Source organism: Eptesicus fuscus, chromosome 14 (assembly GCF_027574615.1).
Source record: "Eptesicus fuscus isolate TK198812 chromosome 14, DD_ASM_mEF_20220401, whole genome shotgun sequence".
Lineage (NCBI taxonomy): Eukaryota > Metazoa > Chordata > Mammalia > Chiroptera > Vespertilionidae > Eptesicus > Eptesicus fuscus.
The window spans coordinates 23,514,975-23,533,210 of NC_072486.1; the positions used below are offsets into that span (position 1 = coordinate 23,514,975).

An 18,236-nucleotide genomic window follows, 5' to 3' on the forward strand; every position below is an offset into this window, starting at 1 on the left:
GAAGGGCAGTTCACCTTTGTAATATTTGCCCCAAAACGCATAACCATAGTCTAACCATGTGAAAGACATTAAATAAATCAGAGTTGAGGGACATCCTACAAAATCTGACAAGACTCCATGAACTGTCAGTCACTAAAAATAATAATACATAAATAAAAGTCTGAGATTGTAAAGCCAAAAGGAGCCTAAGAATGACTAAGTATAAGTTATTATACCAGATGGGATGCTGGAAGAAAAAAAGGACATTAGGAGAAAAATGTGAAATTGGAATGGAGGGTGGATTTTAGTTAATAATAATGTCCCAATGTTGGTTCCTTAGTTGTAGCAAATAGGAGAAACTAGATGAGAGGTATTCAAGAATGTTTCACTATTTTTGTAATTTTTCTATAATACAAAATTATTCTAAAATTACAATTTTATTTAAATTAAAAATGGTTAACATTGAGATATCAAGTTTAACGGATCCTCTGCTTCAATCAATACATCTTTCTTTTTCACCCACACCTATCCACCAAACCATATGGCATCAAGAGTCATTTCCCTGATGCATAGGAATACTTTACCTTTCAGGACCCTGTAGTATGAATGGAGTCAGACCAATTCCGAGAGTTTTAGATTTCCCAATAATATTTAGGTCATGGCCTTAGCAATATGACACAGTGCTCAAAAGATAAATGTCTACAAGCCCATATTTCTCAATAGCTTTAAAAGATATTAATCCTTCAGCCATCTATCCAATACACTAAAATTTCTTGTGAATGTTATTAATGACACGATTAATAGGACAATGCATTAATCTCTGAAGGTAGCACATTCTTTGCTAGGTTACAGAGGGCAATATTCATTTACTGATCAATTGTTGTCAGGAGAGGTAAAGGGATAAAGTCTGATGGGCCACTGTTTTAGAATAAGGATGAGATTATTTTCTACTTCCTATTTTTCCTTTATAATTATGAAAAATTAGGTTTCTCAGAATTTTAGATATTTTTTCATACTGTTTTCAATTTATCATTTTACTTTGAGAAAGGGGAAGAAAGTGTTGGTGTCAATGAATATTTTTTAAAAAATGACTGTGGGGTTTCTTGTTAATAAGAAACGTGCTTTTATTAACATTTAATTATATAATTTTTAAAGTTCAGTTAATCACAATTTAATTAACTAGAATAATAAATTGTCAGAATTGCCTCTCCAATTCTGTTTCCAGGAAAGGATGTAAATGCCATTTTTAAAAAGCTGGGGGAAAAATACATGCAACTTTCTGCATATATTTTAGGGATAAAAATAGGATTAGTAAGATCATTTGTACATTCCATACTTACAGTACTTTATAATGATCATTTGTTAAGGGGGGGAGAGGGAGTAAAAACCATACTGCTTGATAATAGGAGAAAAAAAAGTGTTCGCTATGGAACTCTTAGCGAAGGAACTGCAGAAGAGTCAACTAACGTATTTTAGGAATATTTTTCATGAGGTAGTGCTAAATATAGAAAATAATAATGGGTGGGAGGGATATACAATAAATGTAGGTAGCTATTTTTTATATTACCCTTTAAAAACTCCAGTTAATTCATATTTTGCATTTCATTAGACCTTGGTATGTGTGTGGTTAGTAATGAGAATTCTAACAGTTCCCTTTCCTTGAACACTGATAATGTTTACAGCTCTGCACTGCCTGGCCTTTGACATGCACCATCTAAAAGCACAACCCTGCAAGGTGCACACAATTACTATTTAACAGGCAAGGGAACCAAGGACACCGGAAGTTAGGGCACTGACTCAAAGGCCCACAGCTTGTAAGCGAGGGAGCCACTACAACCTGCCTGCCTCCAATGCCTGAGCCCTTCCCCACCTCAGCATATAGCTTTCTGACAAGTTATACTACCGTTATTAATACTACTCAAGTAAATGTGTATCAACAACGAGCTGACTTAAGTCATTTAACCTTTCTAGGCTTCAAGTTTCTCTTGGGTTAGATAGAGTTGGCTGGATGACTTCTGTTTTCTTCCAGTTTTAAAATAGGAACATGATTTGTATACAGGATGAGAACATTAAAATGGCCATTTCCACATCTTTTTGTTAATAATCAGTTATTAACACTGAGCTTATTAAATCTTGTGATGGAATCTATCTGGAGATGTTCATGTGATTTCTCTCAAATCCTTCAGTCCTGCCAGAATTAGTGAGTGATCTTACCATTTTCAATATTATTACTTAAGACTTAACATGTAAGAAGAAACTTCATACTTTTCTCTACAGTATACAAACTATTTACTTAAATATTTGTCTCCTAAAGAATCAATGACTTTCAGACATGAATAATGCAAAGAAAATCAGTTTTGGATCTGAAATTAATAAAAATATCAGTTTATTTTTATTCATACTTATTCAAATATAACATTTTTAACAAGTGAAAATATGTATAAGCATATTTATAACACAATAGACATAAATATAAATAAAATGTATAAGTATTTGAGACAAAATTTAATATATATATTAGTAAATTGATGACATGCTTACATTTAGCTTTAAGATATATTAACATGGATATTTAAAAGGCTGAGCTTTCACAAAAACTGCTATAAAATGTTCATATTTGTGTTAGTAATAAGTCATATTTCTTTTTAAGAAAACTATGTCAAGATCTAATTTAACCATTTACCTCATATGGTAACATTATTTGTAAATGACACATTTTTTTCAATAGAAATGTTCCTTTATCTTGTAAATAACATAGTATTTTTATCAAGAACATGCCACATTTATTAAACATGCACAACACATTAAAATTTGAATAATTTATATACCTTTTTGCACAGTGTTCAGTTTTGCTATAGCACTCTATCTTTGTGAAAAATATTCTAAAAGTTTGGCACAGAATTAATAAACTATATTGTACTCTTCAGAACTAATGTGATTAAAATTTTACATGGCACAGAAAACACTCTGTCACAGTTTACCTCTTCCTTTGCAGTTTATTGACCAATGGCAGTTCTTTTCTGTTTTGGAATAAATAATGGATATTCAATAGCTAAAAGTGACATCTAGGTGTTTTGCCTGTACTCTAATTGGAAATGAGTTGATTTCAGTTTTTCTAGCAGTAAAGCATTTCCATTTGTATTGTGGCCAACAGATTGCTAACTAAGGGTGTTAGCGATAATATGTATCATCATGAGATGTTTCTCTTTGGGAGGCAGAGAGGTTGAAAGGAAATGTGGATCTCTTCCTGAACTGGGACCCTATGTGGTCAGCAGCACGGATGCCCCCTGAGGCAGAAGCAGGGAGAGTTCTTGGGGAAGCTGGTGAGGGAGCACCTTCCGAAGAAGCATCCAGGCAGAAGCCAAGGCAGGAACACAGGGAGCACTCAAGGTGCACAGGACTGCCATGGGTGTATGGAAACTTAGTGCATCACTCAGAGAAACAGCAGCCAGAGATTCTGATATCAGCAAACTCCCCCTGCTTTTTAGGAAAAGTTTTCCATTTCCACATCGGTGTCTATATCAAGAATGAAGAAATTAAGCTAACTGGCACAATTTATTTTTTTCCTGAACTCATTCATAGACACTGTGGGATAAGAAAGGGAATAATATTTACTCAAGCTTCCTCTAAACCAGAGCAGAGAATTCACACTCCCTCTCAGGGCAGACTTCAGACTTGTGGTAACCGAGGAAAATGCCATCGCTCTTTTTCACAGTTCTGCTAAGATCAACTTGAGGTGTTGTATTTTGAGAGCCTGGTTGAAGGAATCTACTCCTTTCATAAAACTATGATTACCTAATTTTTATATTTATTATTTGGCGGAAAGTAGTACTTAAGCTCAATTTTTATACAAATGTACTTTATTCTGAAAGAAAGAGCAATGAACATACTGTTCTTTACTTTATGATCCTTGCTTTTATGATCCTGAGGGCTTTTAGACAGTGAAATGGCAAAGAACATCAAACAGGTTAAATACAATGGCAAACTTTTGTTTTAAGGTACAAATATAAAAACTTATGAATCACAGAGCACTGAATTTTCAAGAGTAAAATCATACCAAAACCGTGATAAGTTTTCGCTGACGTCACAGGTGAGCAGGTGGTCTGGAAGGTCACTGATGGTGCCCTGCACAGCCAGCACATGCGGGGCCAAGGTGAAGGGCACGTCGCTCAGAAGCTCGGCCATGAATGAGCTGTTTTCCAGAAGCTGGCCTGCCTTAGTTTCTGCCCCAGGGCCTGCTACAGTCCCAATGGATGAGTTTTCTTTGCCAGTCTAAAAATACACATATATTCAAATCATTTAGACCTATGGCCTTGGAGGTTCAGTGATGGTAAATGTGGCACAATGATAGAGAAATGGGGGAATAGGTAAGTATTCCCAGATCACAATGTAGCTATTTGCTTTACTTGTACATAGAGCTCTACCAGGCTTTAAAATGAATCCTAAACCCTACTCTGACCCTCCATGACCCCCTCTTGCTATTTCTCTAGCCCAGTGATGTCTACAAAGTCTGTCTGCTTTGCCAAACCTGGTGTATGCTTTCAGGCTCTTCAGAATTGCCAGATTCCCTGTGAATTCCCCTTATATCAACACAGTCCAAAGTGACCTTGCCCACTTCAGAAAGATTATGGAGCAAACTGCCTGGGATATTATTTCGCATTTCCTATATACGTGTCCTTGCCAGTAGCTGTTTCACATGCATATGTCTCATCCCCATCTAGACTCGAGGGTCCTTGAGGGCAGCAATCTAGTTGACATGTCATTGTACTCTCTGCCTTGCATACTCGATTATCTTATCCTAATACCTGCCTGAGAGTTTACTTCTAATGTGTGTCATGCTTATTGACTGATTGTCTGACTTTCATAGGAACTAACATGTTACTTAAGTTATTCAGATACAAAGAATTGGTAAACCATGCATACAGTAGTTTACCAAAAGACATGCAGTAGGGTGTCCAAAGTAGAAACTAAGTGTCCATCAATAGTAAGTACAATGGATAAATTGAAGTATATTTACAGCAATGAGAATAAACCACCTGCCACTAAAAGTGGCTGAAACCGAAATAAAACCAGTTTAGGCAAAAATTTACTCTCCCATCACCACCTGGTCTCACACAAAATAAAACTCTGGAGTCTTTACAGAGGCCTACAAGGCCCTGGAGACCTGGCCCCAGTGCCTCACTGCCTCCTTGCTGTTGCTCCTGTGTGCCCAGCCTGCTTCTGCCTCAGGCCTGTGCTTTCCAGTCCTGCTACCCAGGAGGTTCTGCTGCCAAATATACATTGGGCCCCTTCTCTCACCTCCTTCCAAGTATTGGTCCAAATGCCACCTTCTCAACAAAGCTTTCCTGACCATCTTATTCAAACTGTGTCCTGCCCCCTCCTCTCTTCCCCTCCACCACTCCCTATCTCTTTTCCCTGCTCTTTTACTCTGCACACCCCTTAGCACCGTGTTCTATGTTATATACTTCATCCGCATTATAATCCCTCAGGAACCTAAGGGGGTTTTGTCTCTCGTGTTCCCTGCTGTATCTCAAAATGCCCAGACCAGTGCCTGGTGCTCAGTAAATATTTATTGGTTGGATGCAAGCAGACAAGATTTTGCCTGCGTGGGGTTTACATTATGATGGTTAAAATACTGATAAATTCCTTATCTCTAAGTCTAGAGAAGAATGATTTTCTGTTTAAGAAATAATTTTGAAAAACTTTTTATGGAAGTATAAAGTACACACAGAAAGGGTACATTGGAAGTTTACAGCACCCAGATCAAGGGACAGAAATGACAAGCCCCCCAGCAGCCCTCAGTGCTTTCTGTCACCATCCTGACTTCTAACAGTACAGATTGGTTTACCTATTTTTATATTTAAATGAAGGTAATCCTATAGTATGAACTCTTTTGTTTCTGGCTTCTATACAGGAGATTCATCCATATTGTTGCATGGGATAAAAAGAACTTATCACAAAGGAGATACATTCAGACTGATGACATAAAATGATCACTTTGGTTGCCGTATTGACAGTAGGTAGTGGGGTCTGGCGGCCAGGAAGCAGCAGCTGGGTAAGAGAGATGACTGCAGCGTGGATTAGGGTTGTGATAATCAAGGCGAGATGAACGGTTGGATTTTGGATAGACTTTGAGGATAAGGCCAACAGGATTTACGGATGAAAAGGATGTGGGATACAAGAGCAGAGTGGAGTCAGGATGAAGTCAGAGTTTTGGGCCTAAGCAGGAAGACCCAGAGTTCTGTTTTGGTCATTCCAGGTGCCTACCGGACATCCAAGTGGAGCTGCTAATAGGCAGGGGTTATAATGCAGTTGGAATGGGGGAGAAAGATCTGGTAGAGAAAGTCTTCTTGGTGCTTGTTTGAAAGGGTATGGTCAGGCCCAGCCCGAGTGGCTCAGTGGTTGCATGTCAACCTTTGAACCAGGAGGTCATGGTTCAATTCCTGGTCAGCCCGGGTTGTGGGCTCAATCCCCAGGAGGCAGCTGATCAATGGTTGTTTCTCATCATTAATGTTTCTTTCTCTCTCTCCCTCTCCCTTTCTCTGTGAAATCAATTTTTTTTTAAAGGGTATGGTCAGAAAGAAAAGTGAAGACAAATATGAGAACAGACAATTTTTCCAAGACATTGTGCCATAAGTGGGAAAAGAGATGTGGGACATGGGCTGGAAAGGAATGTGGGGTCAGTGAGATCTTAGTTTCTGGTTTCTAAATTGGGAGAATAATGGCAGTCCATGGGCTAATGAGAAGAATGTCATAAGAAAGGAAAAGGTAATGGAGATTCCGTAGAGGAGGAATTGCTATCTCTTAGGCACCCCCAACACAGAGCAGAGGTCCTCAAGAATTATCCAAAGTTAATTCATCCTTATCCCTAAACACATCCCTATCCCATTGTCTTATACCTTGTGTGAAAATAAAACAGAGTGCTTGCTTAGGATTGCAAACAGAACAGAATTAAGTGCACTCTGGGATGACAATTATTAGAAAGTTCCTTATGCAGTGGACAGAACCTGCCTACTGAAACCGAACTGGGACTTAAATAATTGTCCTCGGGTCAGCCGACGGCACACCTATCAGTGAGGAATGATGCCAGAGTTCCAGCCTCTCTAAAGGGCTTCCCCATATACAGTGTCAAGACTGAGTATGCACAGGGCCCAGAGCCAGACAGAGTCGGTGCAAACCCGAGGTCTCCTGCAAATGGCCTCGGGCAAGGTATTTAACCTCTCTGTGCCTCAGTTTCCTTAACTGTATAATGAGATCAATAATAATGCCTATTTCATAGGATTGTTATGAGGGTTAAATAATGTTCATGAGTAGAACAGTGCTTACCACATGTTACAGCTTTCAAATGTTAGCTCCCACTTGAAGTCTCAGATCCACTCATCTCTTGTTTTTGGCATTCACTGTTGGTTTGAATAATCTTACCACCTTCTTTATATCCTGCCTTCTCTCTAATCTCAGGTGCAAATGTTCCCTGGGTCTGTTCATCTCACACTATACTTGAACTTTCTTCTTCTTCCTGTGTACAAAATATTCTCCAGTTTCATTAGCCAAATCACCTCCCTTCTTAAACAAAAGTATCCCTGAAATCTCACCTTCTCCACTAAAGCACTCTGCTGTCTAAACACACAACTTCTAAGGTTTAACTCCAAGCAGCAATATTTATTTGTTCATGCCTTCATTAATCCTCTTCCTGTTCTCTTACAAATCATTCTTCCAGAATATAATTGAGGACAAGGCTATGTCAAACTATATATCTATATATATATATCTATATATAAAAAAAGCATAAAATGCAAATCAATTGAATGGCCAAATAGCAGAACAACTGTCTGGACGACCACGCTAGACACGCAGTGGCACCAGGCCAGCCAAGGCAGGTGCGATGTGATTGGTAGGGGGCCCCGCCATCGCCCCATGATCACCCTGTAGAGGGAGGCCCAGGCCACCAGCCGGCAGGGCGATCAGGGGAGGGGGGGCTTCTGTGATCAATTACCCCAAAGAAGGAGGCCCAGGCTACTGGGCCAACAGCACTACAGTGGGTGGGCGGGGCCTCCCTCTGCAGGGCGATCCATCGTGGAGCTCCTGTTCTGCAAGAGGGCGCAAGCTGGGCTGGGGGAACCCCCTCCAAGTGCACGAATTTTGTGCACCAGGCCTCTAGTCCTATCTAATAAAAGAGTAATATGCAAATTAACCATCACTCCGCTACACCTACAAAGCCCCGCCCACTAGCCAATCAGGAGCGAGCATGCAAATTTACCCCAGCCAAGATGGCTGCAGCCACAGAGCAGGAGGGAGGTTTGGGTTTGCCCAGCAATGGAGGAAGCCAAGCTTTCTGCACACCCTGGCCAGCCCAGGCCTCCACTTAAGGCTACAAAGTTTCAATGATAGAAGTTAACCCTACCAGACCACTGTACCGATTTTTCGGTAATTTCCGAATCTGCCGCTATACCCCTGTACCTAATTTTCGGTACTTTGCCTAGTACGTGAAAAAAATGCGTCACAAACTAAAAATAACCAACCACTCGTGGTCAAACCTCATGGTTAGCCATTGCAAATGTCTGCCCCCATGTGTTTAAATTGACTTTGTGTGGTTTAAGGGGACAGTTAGGTTCAGGGCCTCAGGTCTGGTAGGGTTAAATAAATGCTAACAGAAATGACAGCAGCCACGGAGCTGGAGAGAGGAGGCGGCGTGGGTTGCCCCCAGCAATGGAGGAAGCCAAGCTTTCCGCACACCCTGGCCTGCCCAGGCCTCCACTTAAGGCTACAAACTTTCAATTATAGAAGATACATAAATCCCAACAGAAATGGCTGCCGCCACAAAGGGAGCAGAAGGCTTGGCTCCACTCCAGGCTACAAAGTTTCAATTGTAGAAGATAAATAAACCCCAGATAACAGAGCCTCGCTTGGATCTCCAGGGGGCATGGCCGGCCTGCAAACCACCACAGGCCCCTCGCCCAGGCCGCCCCATGCCCCAAGGGAACCCCCACCCTGATCCAGTACACCCTTCAGGGAAAACCAGCCTGCCCCCACCCATGCACCAGGCCTCTATCCTATCTAATAAAAGAGCAGTATGCAAATTGATCATCACTCCAACACACAAGATGGCTGCCCCCATGTGGACACAAGTTGGCCACCTCAAGATGGCCAACAGGGGAGGGCAGTTGTGAGGGACCAGGCCTGCAAGGGAGGGCAGTTGTGGGCGATCAAGCCTGCAGGGGAGGGCAGTTAGGGGTGACCAGGCTGGCAGAGGAGGGAATTTGGGGGCAAACCGGCTGGCAGGGGAGTGGTTAGGGGGTGATCAGGCAGGCAGAAGCAGTTAGGGGCAATCAGGAAGGCAGGCAGGCGAGCAGTTGGGAGCCAGCAGTCCTGGATTGTGAGAGGGATGTCCGACTGCCCGTTTAGGCCCGATCTTACCGGTAGGACTGGGCCTAAACGGGCAGTCGGACATCCCTCAAGGGGTCCCAGATTGGAGAGGGTGCAGGCTGGGCTGAGGGACAACCCCCCTCCGTATACGAATTTCATGCACCAGGCCTCTAGTATATATATATAAAAGCCTAAGTGACCAGCAGACCCTCAAAACAGGAGCGGAAACTAGAGGTATGGAAACATGGAACAGACTGATGAATCTCAGAGGGAAGGGGGAGGAGAGGGATGGGGGCAGATTAATCAAAGATCTTATATGCACACTAGAGGCCCGGTGCACAAATCCATGGGGTCCCTTGTCCTGGCCTGTGGGGATCAGGCCGAAATCAGCTCTCGGACATCCCCCAAGGGATCCCAGATTGCGAGGGCGCAGGCCAGGCCGAGGGACCCAACCGAATCCGTGCACCAGACCTCTAGTATCTAGAATAATAGGGGAATTGAGATGTGGTTTCCTGTTCCAGTTCTCCTTGATAAAACAGCCATAGGACCAGAGGGGGTCACTTCATCCACCTGGGCTGGCCTCAGTCCTCTGTTCTGTAAAGTGAGTGGTGAGGGACAAAACATGTTGATGACAGCCACTGGCATTTACTGAACACTTACTTTGTGCGGGGGTCCATCTAGGCTGTTTAAATGTATTCACTCATTTGAGTTTTATAGCTTTGTGGGGTGTGCACTATTAGTCCCATGTTAAAAACAAGAGGACACCGGGGCACAGAAAGGTTAAGGAAGTTGTTCCAGATTACACAGCTTGTCTGTGGTAAGACTGAAAATCAAACCCAGTGACCTATAATGCTCTAAGACATGTTACCTGCATATGTCTATGCTCTGGAGAGGTTGGCGGACTGAATGAACAAAGCCTTGAGACTTAGAGAATATGACCATTCTTACATAGCATATCTTGGCTTAAATGAGAGAATATGACCATTCTTACATAGCATATCTTGGCTTAAATGAGAAAGGAAAAAAAGACTCTAATATCTTTTACCTTTTGGAAGAAAGGACAGAAACTCATTAAGGTGACAGATCTTAGACTGAAGGAAGATAGAAAAGCAACTGTAATTTAATAGAGCTTTTATCCCTGGAAATGAATCTACCAGTTTTCTGTAGATTCACCATGGACAGTGAAACAAAACAGTCTATGACTGGTCGTTGCTGAAACAGAGAAAAGGAAGGTATATGGGGAGACACTGCCGTATTCTTTTCTGCCTTTGTTTACGTTTGAAAACCTTCCATAATAAAAAAGTTTCCAAAAATTAAACTGACTTTAACAATTCCATGGACAAAGTGCTGCCCCCAGTGCCTTCTAGAAGGGCCTGGCTCTCAGCTGTGCTGCATGCACTGCCCGGCACCCACCTCCAACAGTTGGCTGGAGTGCACTGTTACAGTCTCCACGGAGCCTGCCTGCCCTCTTGGCAGCAGGGTGAGTGCCATGATGCAGCTGCTGCTGGCATGCTGAGAGCTGGAAAGGGAGACATTATCAGGCAAAGCAAGAGCAAGTCACAAAGAGAATGTGAGTCAACATTCAAGGACCCCACACCCACTAACCCTGATCACCAAGTCTCTAGCTTGGCAGCCAGTGGGAGCAGAGGTGGGGGCTGAGTGCTGAGACAGGTGCTGGCTCCCCTGCAGAAAGCAGCCCTCTCTCTTAGACACAAAGTCTTCCAATTTTTTTCATTTGCATAACAAAATGGGTCTTTAAAAGGAAGAATGAGTATGTTAACCACAAAAGAGCAAGAAGAAAAGAATCAATTAACCTTATGGTTAATAGCCAGATTTTTAAAAATTACTTCAAATATTATATTCATAAAACATGTTCATTATTTTTATGAGTAACCCTGCTCACAGAAATGCTGCTATGATAATGTTCCTGAGTATAATTTCCTTCATATAATCTAGCTCTAATACTTCTGTTTCAAATGAGCATTTGCCCTTACATGGTTTAAAGATGGGTATACCATGACAGAATGGCTCTTTTTTAATGGCAAGGAGAAAATAAATTTCCTTATCAATATCATTACAACAAGCAAAATTTATAATTAGCTGTTTTCATGTTTGTATAAAAATCAAATTTTGTTCATCAGTCAACCTGTTACAAAATGGACTGGCCAAGTTTATCTGGTTCCTCACATTCTGTTATCTGTGTCTCAAATCATTCGAAGAGCTGTACAGACACTATTCCTCCCCTGATTTTAGAGGGGCTGTAAAGAGTCATGAGGCTGAGTCTATGAAATCTTCTCCGAGCTTAGAGAAAGCACGTTCTAAGAATAAAGGGCACATCACACAGTTTAGTGAAGTCACCTCCCTGGGGCAGCAGCAGGTCAGCGGCATCCCCGTGAGCCTCACTCTTGGGTGTATAAAGCGAGGAAATGCAGCTTTAAGAACAGACAACTTCCCTTTTCCTGGCACAAAAGCCCCAACCACCACCATGAAGTCTGTGAAGGGCCGCCAACTTTGCAAACCCACTAACAATTTGGAAACCTCATCTACTTGGCCATATCTGACTAACATATGAACATTTTATTAACAGGAACATCACCTATGGTTGGCATCTTTTATAACACCCTGCTTTTTCCTCCTGCATCCCATGCCTTAGATAAGTAGAGATGAAACAGTGTCCTATAAAAGCAAATTTTTGAAGCATTAAAACGTAGAAACCAGCCTTAACCAAGACAGTAATAGAACCTATTAAAAGAACATGGAAGCAGGTATAAAACACCCACCCACCATATTCAATTGACATGCAAAGATGGTAGCTATACCAAGCATGTTTTTAGGAGATGCGTTGTAGTAAGAAGAGCTATGCCTTTAAATCCTAATGTCTATAGATAAAAGACATGTTCCTTTGAACAGCAGCCTGCACAGGCAACACTGTCACTTTATCTCCCCAGATAACTATCCATTCTATTCTGGCTTCAACTGGTTATCTGCTTGCATTACATCAGCTTCTTGATGGGGGAGGGCTGCGGTGCAAATCTGAGTCAGAAGCATCAGGGGACAAGAGGAAAAGGTGATAGAAGCAATGGCACAAGTAAGGCCGTCCTCAGGCTTATTTTTCCTAAGAAGCTGGTCGCTAATAAATGTCTGGCTAGCTGAGAAAAGCCAGAGGACTTACACCTACGTAAGTCCTGAGCAATAGTCTCCTTTCACTTGTGAGAAATTACGTTGCAGTGGTAGAGACTTTCTGATTTTTCTGCAAATCCTCACTACCCAGAACCGTAGTTTGTTGTATACATAACAAGTGCTCACCAGATAGTTATGGCAATGAACCTGTTCCCCTCGTTTCTCAGATACTCTAGGCACCCCAGACTTGATTTTTAAATTGCGGGGTTAGGCCAAAGAAACAAAGAAAAGCCCAGAACACTTTACCCCTGGCAGAGATAAATTAGTGGGAGAAAGCGGAATTCACGGAAAATCTACGTGTTCCGTGTACCCTGGGCTCCAAATGCCATGTATTTGATTAGCAAACTAAGCGACTAGGTTAGCAAGTAGAGAATTTCCTTCTTCCTTTAACTTCCTGATCTGGGATATCATTTCACTTTAAATTTTGGCTCATGTGTGGTTTTTATTTCAATGTTGGTTCCCTTTCCTCTTCTTCTCCCCTCAGTATTTCCACCTCCTTGTGCTGCCTGCTTCTCTCATCTTTCTTAAAAAATAAAAATAAAAAAAAGTTCTGACTTCCTCTTTTCAGAACTCCAGCTGAATGGATGCGAGTGCAGAAGGGGAAGTAAGGGCTGGCACTTGCTTCTGTAATCTGTTCATCTTTCTTGGAAACGTGGCCTGACTGAAGCCGGAAAATCTGTCCCAGCCAACTGGAGTGGGGGGCGGTGGAAGGAGGGAAGAGAGCATTTTAGGAAAGGAACCAGCAAGAAACAGTGTTCAATGTGGGATCCTGTTTGTGCTAGTTTTGAAAAAACAAAAGACTATTCCAGTGATTTTCTTTAAAAAACAAAAAAAAATTTTTTTTAATTAGTTTATAGAAGTTTATGATCCCTCCCCTTAAGCTGATCAGAAATCTCATATTTTCCCAGCAGGCCTCCCCGCTTCTTCACAGGAATATTTCACACCTTCTCTTATCCCTACGTGACCACTTCCTCCTCGCTGTCAGCAGGTGGGCTTGCCTCCTACTTGACCATCAGGTGAGGATCTCCTCAACCTGCCCCACCCAAAAAACGTATCTGCATTTGCACCCATCTGTGCTTCCCTCGCCACCCGGGCCAGGTGCCCTCCCCCGTCATCTTACCCCTCGCTGGTGCTGCACATCCACCCTGTCCCCACTCTTCAAGGACACGGGTGCGTCAGTGAGAAGGCATCTCCTGATTGCTAATCTTTCATATGATCAATGCCCCAGTTACAGAAAACCCGCCGTGTCTGTACGGCCACTGCCATCGCACCCACTGCACTCCCGCACCAGCTCTGCTGCTGCTCACACCAGGCCGAGACCACGGTGGGCACCACCCTTCACTCCTCACCCGCTGCCATCTGCCTTCATCCCTGCCCCTCTACCGACACTGCTTCTCCACCGTTACTAATAATCACTTTCTTTTTTTGCTAAACTCAGAGTTTTTGAAGTGCTAATCTTTTATGATCGCTTTGTCCTGCTTAAAACTGGCGACTATGTTTTTATTTCTTGGTTTTTGTGCCACTTCTTAGTTTTTCCTCTTTTTGAGGTGATGGTATTCTCTAGGGCCTTGTTTCTGCTCCTTTATTCTTTAGTCTCAACACACCTACCAGGATGAGCTTATCCACATCCATGGTTCCAACTGCCCTATCCTCCTCTCCCCAAAGGTGAGTGAGTATGTAGATAAATGTGTGTGTGCATGCACACTCTCCAATCTCAAACCCAGATTTCTGTCTAGAACTCCTAGCCCATATATTCAACTCCTGTTATACATTTTCTTTTTGGATATTCCATAGGAATCTTAAACACAATGTGTTCTAAACCTGGTTCTCTTCTCCTTCCTAGCAATACCCCCCAACTTACTGAATGGTCTTCTATAGTTCCCGTGTTGGTGGAGGGAACCAATAAGTTGCCCAACACACAAACCTGAATTATTGTTGACTTCTTTCCCTGGCATGTCACTTCCTCCATCCAGTAAAGGACTGAGTCCTACTGATTTTGATGTTCTTAATATCTCCTAAGTTTCATCTGTCTTTGCAGGCCCACTGTTCTCTCATTTCAGGCCACTGTAGTCTCCTGCTTGAATGTCGCATGAGTTTTCTGCACATGGCCTTCTTCCCCGTACACTACTTTTTCCCTCCCTGTCATTGGATAAAACTCCTAGGTGCCTTTGGAGAAAAAAAAAAAAAAAAAGCTCCTTATCATAGTACAAAAGGTATGATCTAGCCTTGTTACCCCCCAATTTCTTTTATCACCATTCCCTAAACTCTACTCCATCCACACCAAGCTATTTGCTACTATCCAAATATGCCAGGCTCACTCAATTACTTTTGCCTAAACTAGGACATCTTTCTCTCTTCTTCTTCTCACCCACTTAAACTTGTGCTTTAGGATGTACAGCAAGACTCTTTTAGAAAGATTTCCTGAAGTAACTCTTCAAACCTGGGCTGCCTGCCTGTCCATGTGTTCCCATAACAGCCTGTGCACAGCTCTCACAGCATGTATCATCCTGGAATAGAGTTCTCTGCGCCCTCCTGAAACTATGGGCAGTGCAAAGCGTGAGGAAAGAGCTTTCTTCTCCATTTCCCTCCCAATCAGAGCAATGCCTGGTTCATAGCAGGTGATCGACACAGGGTTATCCAATTACTAAAATTAAATTTCTCCCTAAACTTTATATTCGAATTTATTCAGAATAAGCTAGGAGTCATTATGTTGACCCTAGATTTCTGCATCTGTTTGTTTTTTTCCCCTAACAAGATTTTACCAACTGTTTTTACCAACGTGGTGAACCGTGGATGGTATTAAATACTAGTATAGACAGAACAAAAACTGGTTTGAGACCCCAGATACATTTATTTCCTAAAGAATGAGATGGGTTGTTCTTGACTTGCCAAATGAACATCATCACAAATATGTCTCCCAAAGGAAATTTAATAGGTCCTGCTACAATGCTGACGAAACTGTTGGGGAAATATATTTACCAGAGGTTCACCTTATGTGCTCCACATTCCCCTTAATCAACTGTCTTAGTCTGTTCAGGCTACTACTTAAAATAATAAATAGCACAACCATAGACTGGATGGCTTGTACCCAACAAACTTCTTTTCTCCGTTCTGGAGCCTGAGAAGCTCAAGATGTGGTTGTAGCCGACTCAGTGTCTGGCGAGGGCCTGCTCCTAGTGCATAGATGGCTCTCTTTTTGCTTTAATGTCACCGGGCAGAACGGGCCAGGGAGCTCTCTGGGGCCTTTTATAAAGACACGAATCCCATCTAGGAGGACTACACCCTCATGACCTAATCACCTCCCAAAGGCCCCACCTCCAAATACCCTCACATTGGGGATTAATTTCAACCTAAGAATGTGGGTGTGGGGCCTCAATCAGTCTATAACATCAGCCTGCCTTACACACTCTTCTCTCCCAGGATCCAGTATTTCTCCACAACTGTGCAGTCCAGTCTGAAGGAGTTGGAGTGTAGCCTATGTTTGGAGGCAGGAGTATGGGGAAAAGGCCAGCAACAGGGTGGCAGGACTAGGTATGCACTGCAAGGGGAGAAAAGCCTCAGAGATGAGAGCTAAAAAGGGGGTAGGAGAGGGGATGGTTGAATTTCTGTTCAGCCTCTTTCTTACTTCTCTGGTTTCCATGGAGGGGTTTTTCTCTAAGCTTACTGGCCTTCTGGCTCCGCCCCTGTTCCTCCCCAAGGAGGCAGACTGAGTTACATGGTTGGTGGACGACAGCGCAGAGTCCCCCTTTCTAGAAGGGGGAGCTAAACCACCCAAGGACCCAAGACCTGGAGAAAGTCTCTTTCTGCCTGGATGAGGGAAGACAAGTAAACACAGTGTGTGCTGTGTTGAGGTAAACCTTCCTCACAAGTGTAGACATGGGTTAAGGAGGTTGTGGAATCCATTTCAGCTATTATACTAACCTGCCTCCTCCAACTGGTGCTCATCAGTCAGAAAGGAGCCATTTTGGTTCTCGGTCTGCTGGCCCTTTGGTCTTATTTCTCCACTAGTGGCCTGGTGCATGGATTCGTGCACATTGAAAGGAAATTAATTAGAAGAAAGATTCGTGTAGTAATTATGTTACTGCAAAAAATTACATGTCAAAACAGTATATAATTAAAACACAAGTGCGATTGGCACCAGTGAGAGCTTTATATGTATCGTGCATGCACAAGTCAACGTTTATTTTTAAATTGCCAGTGTACGTCATATGTACCGGCTGGTTGATTGGTCACTTAGCCTTTTATATATATATAGATTAGATAAGGATGCAGGTGAGAAAAAGGGATGCCCTTTATTAGGACACCAAAACCCCACCAGTTTCCAGTTCCCAAAGCAACTCATTCATATCAAAACAGAGACATATTAACCATCTATATATATATAAAAGCCTAAGCGACCATCGCAACCGAATGGATGACCAAACAGGCTGTGTGGGGTGACCAGGTCAGCAGGGGGGTTAGTGAGGGACAACCAAACGACCGAGCAGCAGGCTGCGTGGGGAGACCAGGCCAGCAGGTGGGGCATTTGGGGGCAACCAGGCTGGCAGGGGTGGAGCAGTTAGGGGCGATCAGGGCGGCAGGCAGAGGCAGTTAGGGCTGATCAGGCAGGCAGGCAGGCGAGCAGTTGGGAGCCAGCAGTCCAGGATTGTGAGAGGGATGTCTGACTGCCTGGGGATCAGGCCTAAACTGGCAGTTGGACATCCCCTAAGGGGTCCCGGATTGGAGAAGGTGCAGGCTGGGCTGAGGGGACCCTGCCCCTCCCCCATGCACGAATTTCGTGCACCGGGCCTCTAGTACCAAAATAAAAACAAAACAAGTCATGCAGATGTTAAATGATCTGGAAATTTAAAAATATATCAAACCATTGGCTTTAAAAGCTTACATGTCATATAATACTCTATTAACTTATTGGTATGATTTTATGTATTTTATAATCCAGTTAAGTCTGTGGGATCAGCGATGTTCTAACCAGAATCTTGGAAAAATAACAACCAACATTTGTTTTTGAAGTAATTTCACACTTTATTTCATTTGAGCCTCACAACCCACTAAATTTGATAGGGAGGCTATTGTTTCTATTCTCATCTTCTGAGGCTCAAAGTTTAGTGACTGTGTAAGGTCACACCACTACTAATTGGCAGAGACTTGTACTCTGGGTCTCCTCAGTTATAATCCATGCTGTCCCTCTGGTATTCAGGCCATCATCAAGGTAAATATTTTAAAGCTTATGTGTTTGGTTGTTGTTTTTTAAGGGCTTAAGTTGAACAATTTCTCTATGGACAAGTGTTATCTGGGCTGGAAGATGAAGGTCCAAAAATTACAGACTGTGCCACCACAGAAACTGAGTTTAAAGGAACAGTTCAAGTAAGCATCTCATTACTAGGTTAAATCTACCAGGCTAGATACAATATACAATAACTTAGAAGACTGTAGCATCCGATCACAGCCAAGGTTACACAATGGCTTAAGCTTTTGTGCATGAATTCAAGTTTATTATGTACAACACAGTTCTGATGAATTTTAGTCACACTAGAGTCTATTTAACTTCCCATTTATATAGCTCTATTTATTTAAAATATCTATTCAACTTCTTCAGAATGCAGTGCAACAAGATCATACATTTCCAAGATAATTTCAAAAGAAAACAATGAAAAATTATCTTGCACATCTCCTCAGCATACTGAATATTAATTTCACTCAAATGATTAATTTTC

General features: G+C 42.4%; 1 protein-coding gene across 11 annotated transcripts in view; it reads right to left on the reverse strand.

The window, feature by feature from the left end:
• The window catches only part of UMAD1 (UBAP1-MVB12-associated (UMA) domain containing 1), a 247,124-nt gene that overhangs the window by 65,104 nt on the left and 163,784 nt on the right, over positions 1-18,236 (reverse strand). For 6 of the 11 annotated variants that reach the window (XR_008558143.1, XM_054726486.1, XM_054726481.1 and 3 more), the window contains exon 4: positions 4,037-4,251. Coding sequence is in view for 10 of the 11 variants with exons in the window: in XM_054726486.1 (XP_054582461.1) it covers positions 4,037-4,251 (215 nt within the window). In the remaining variant the exon portion in view is untranslated. Of the gene's footprint in view, positions 1-2,330; positions 3,000-3,869; positions 4,252-18,236 lie in introns of those variants that run through there. The other 5 variants (XM_028156529.2, XM_028156572.2, XM_054726480.1 and 2 more) reach the window with 2 other exon arrangements.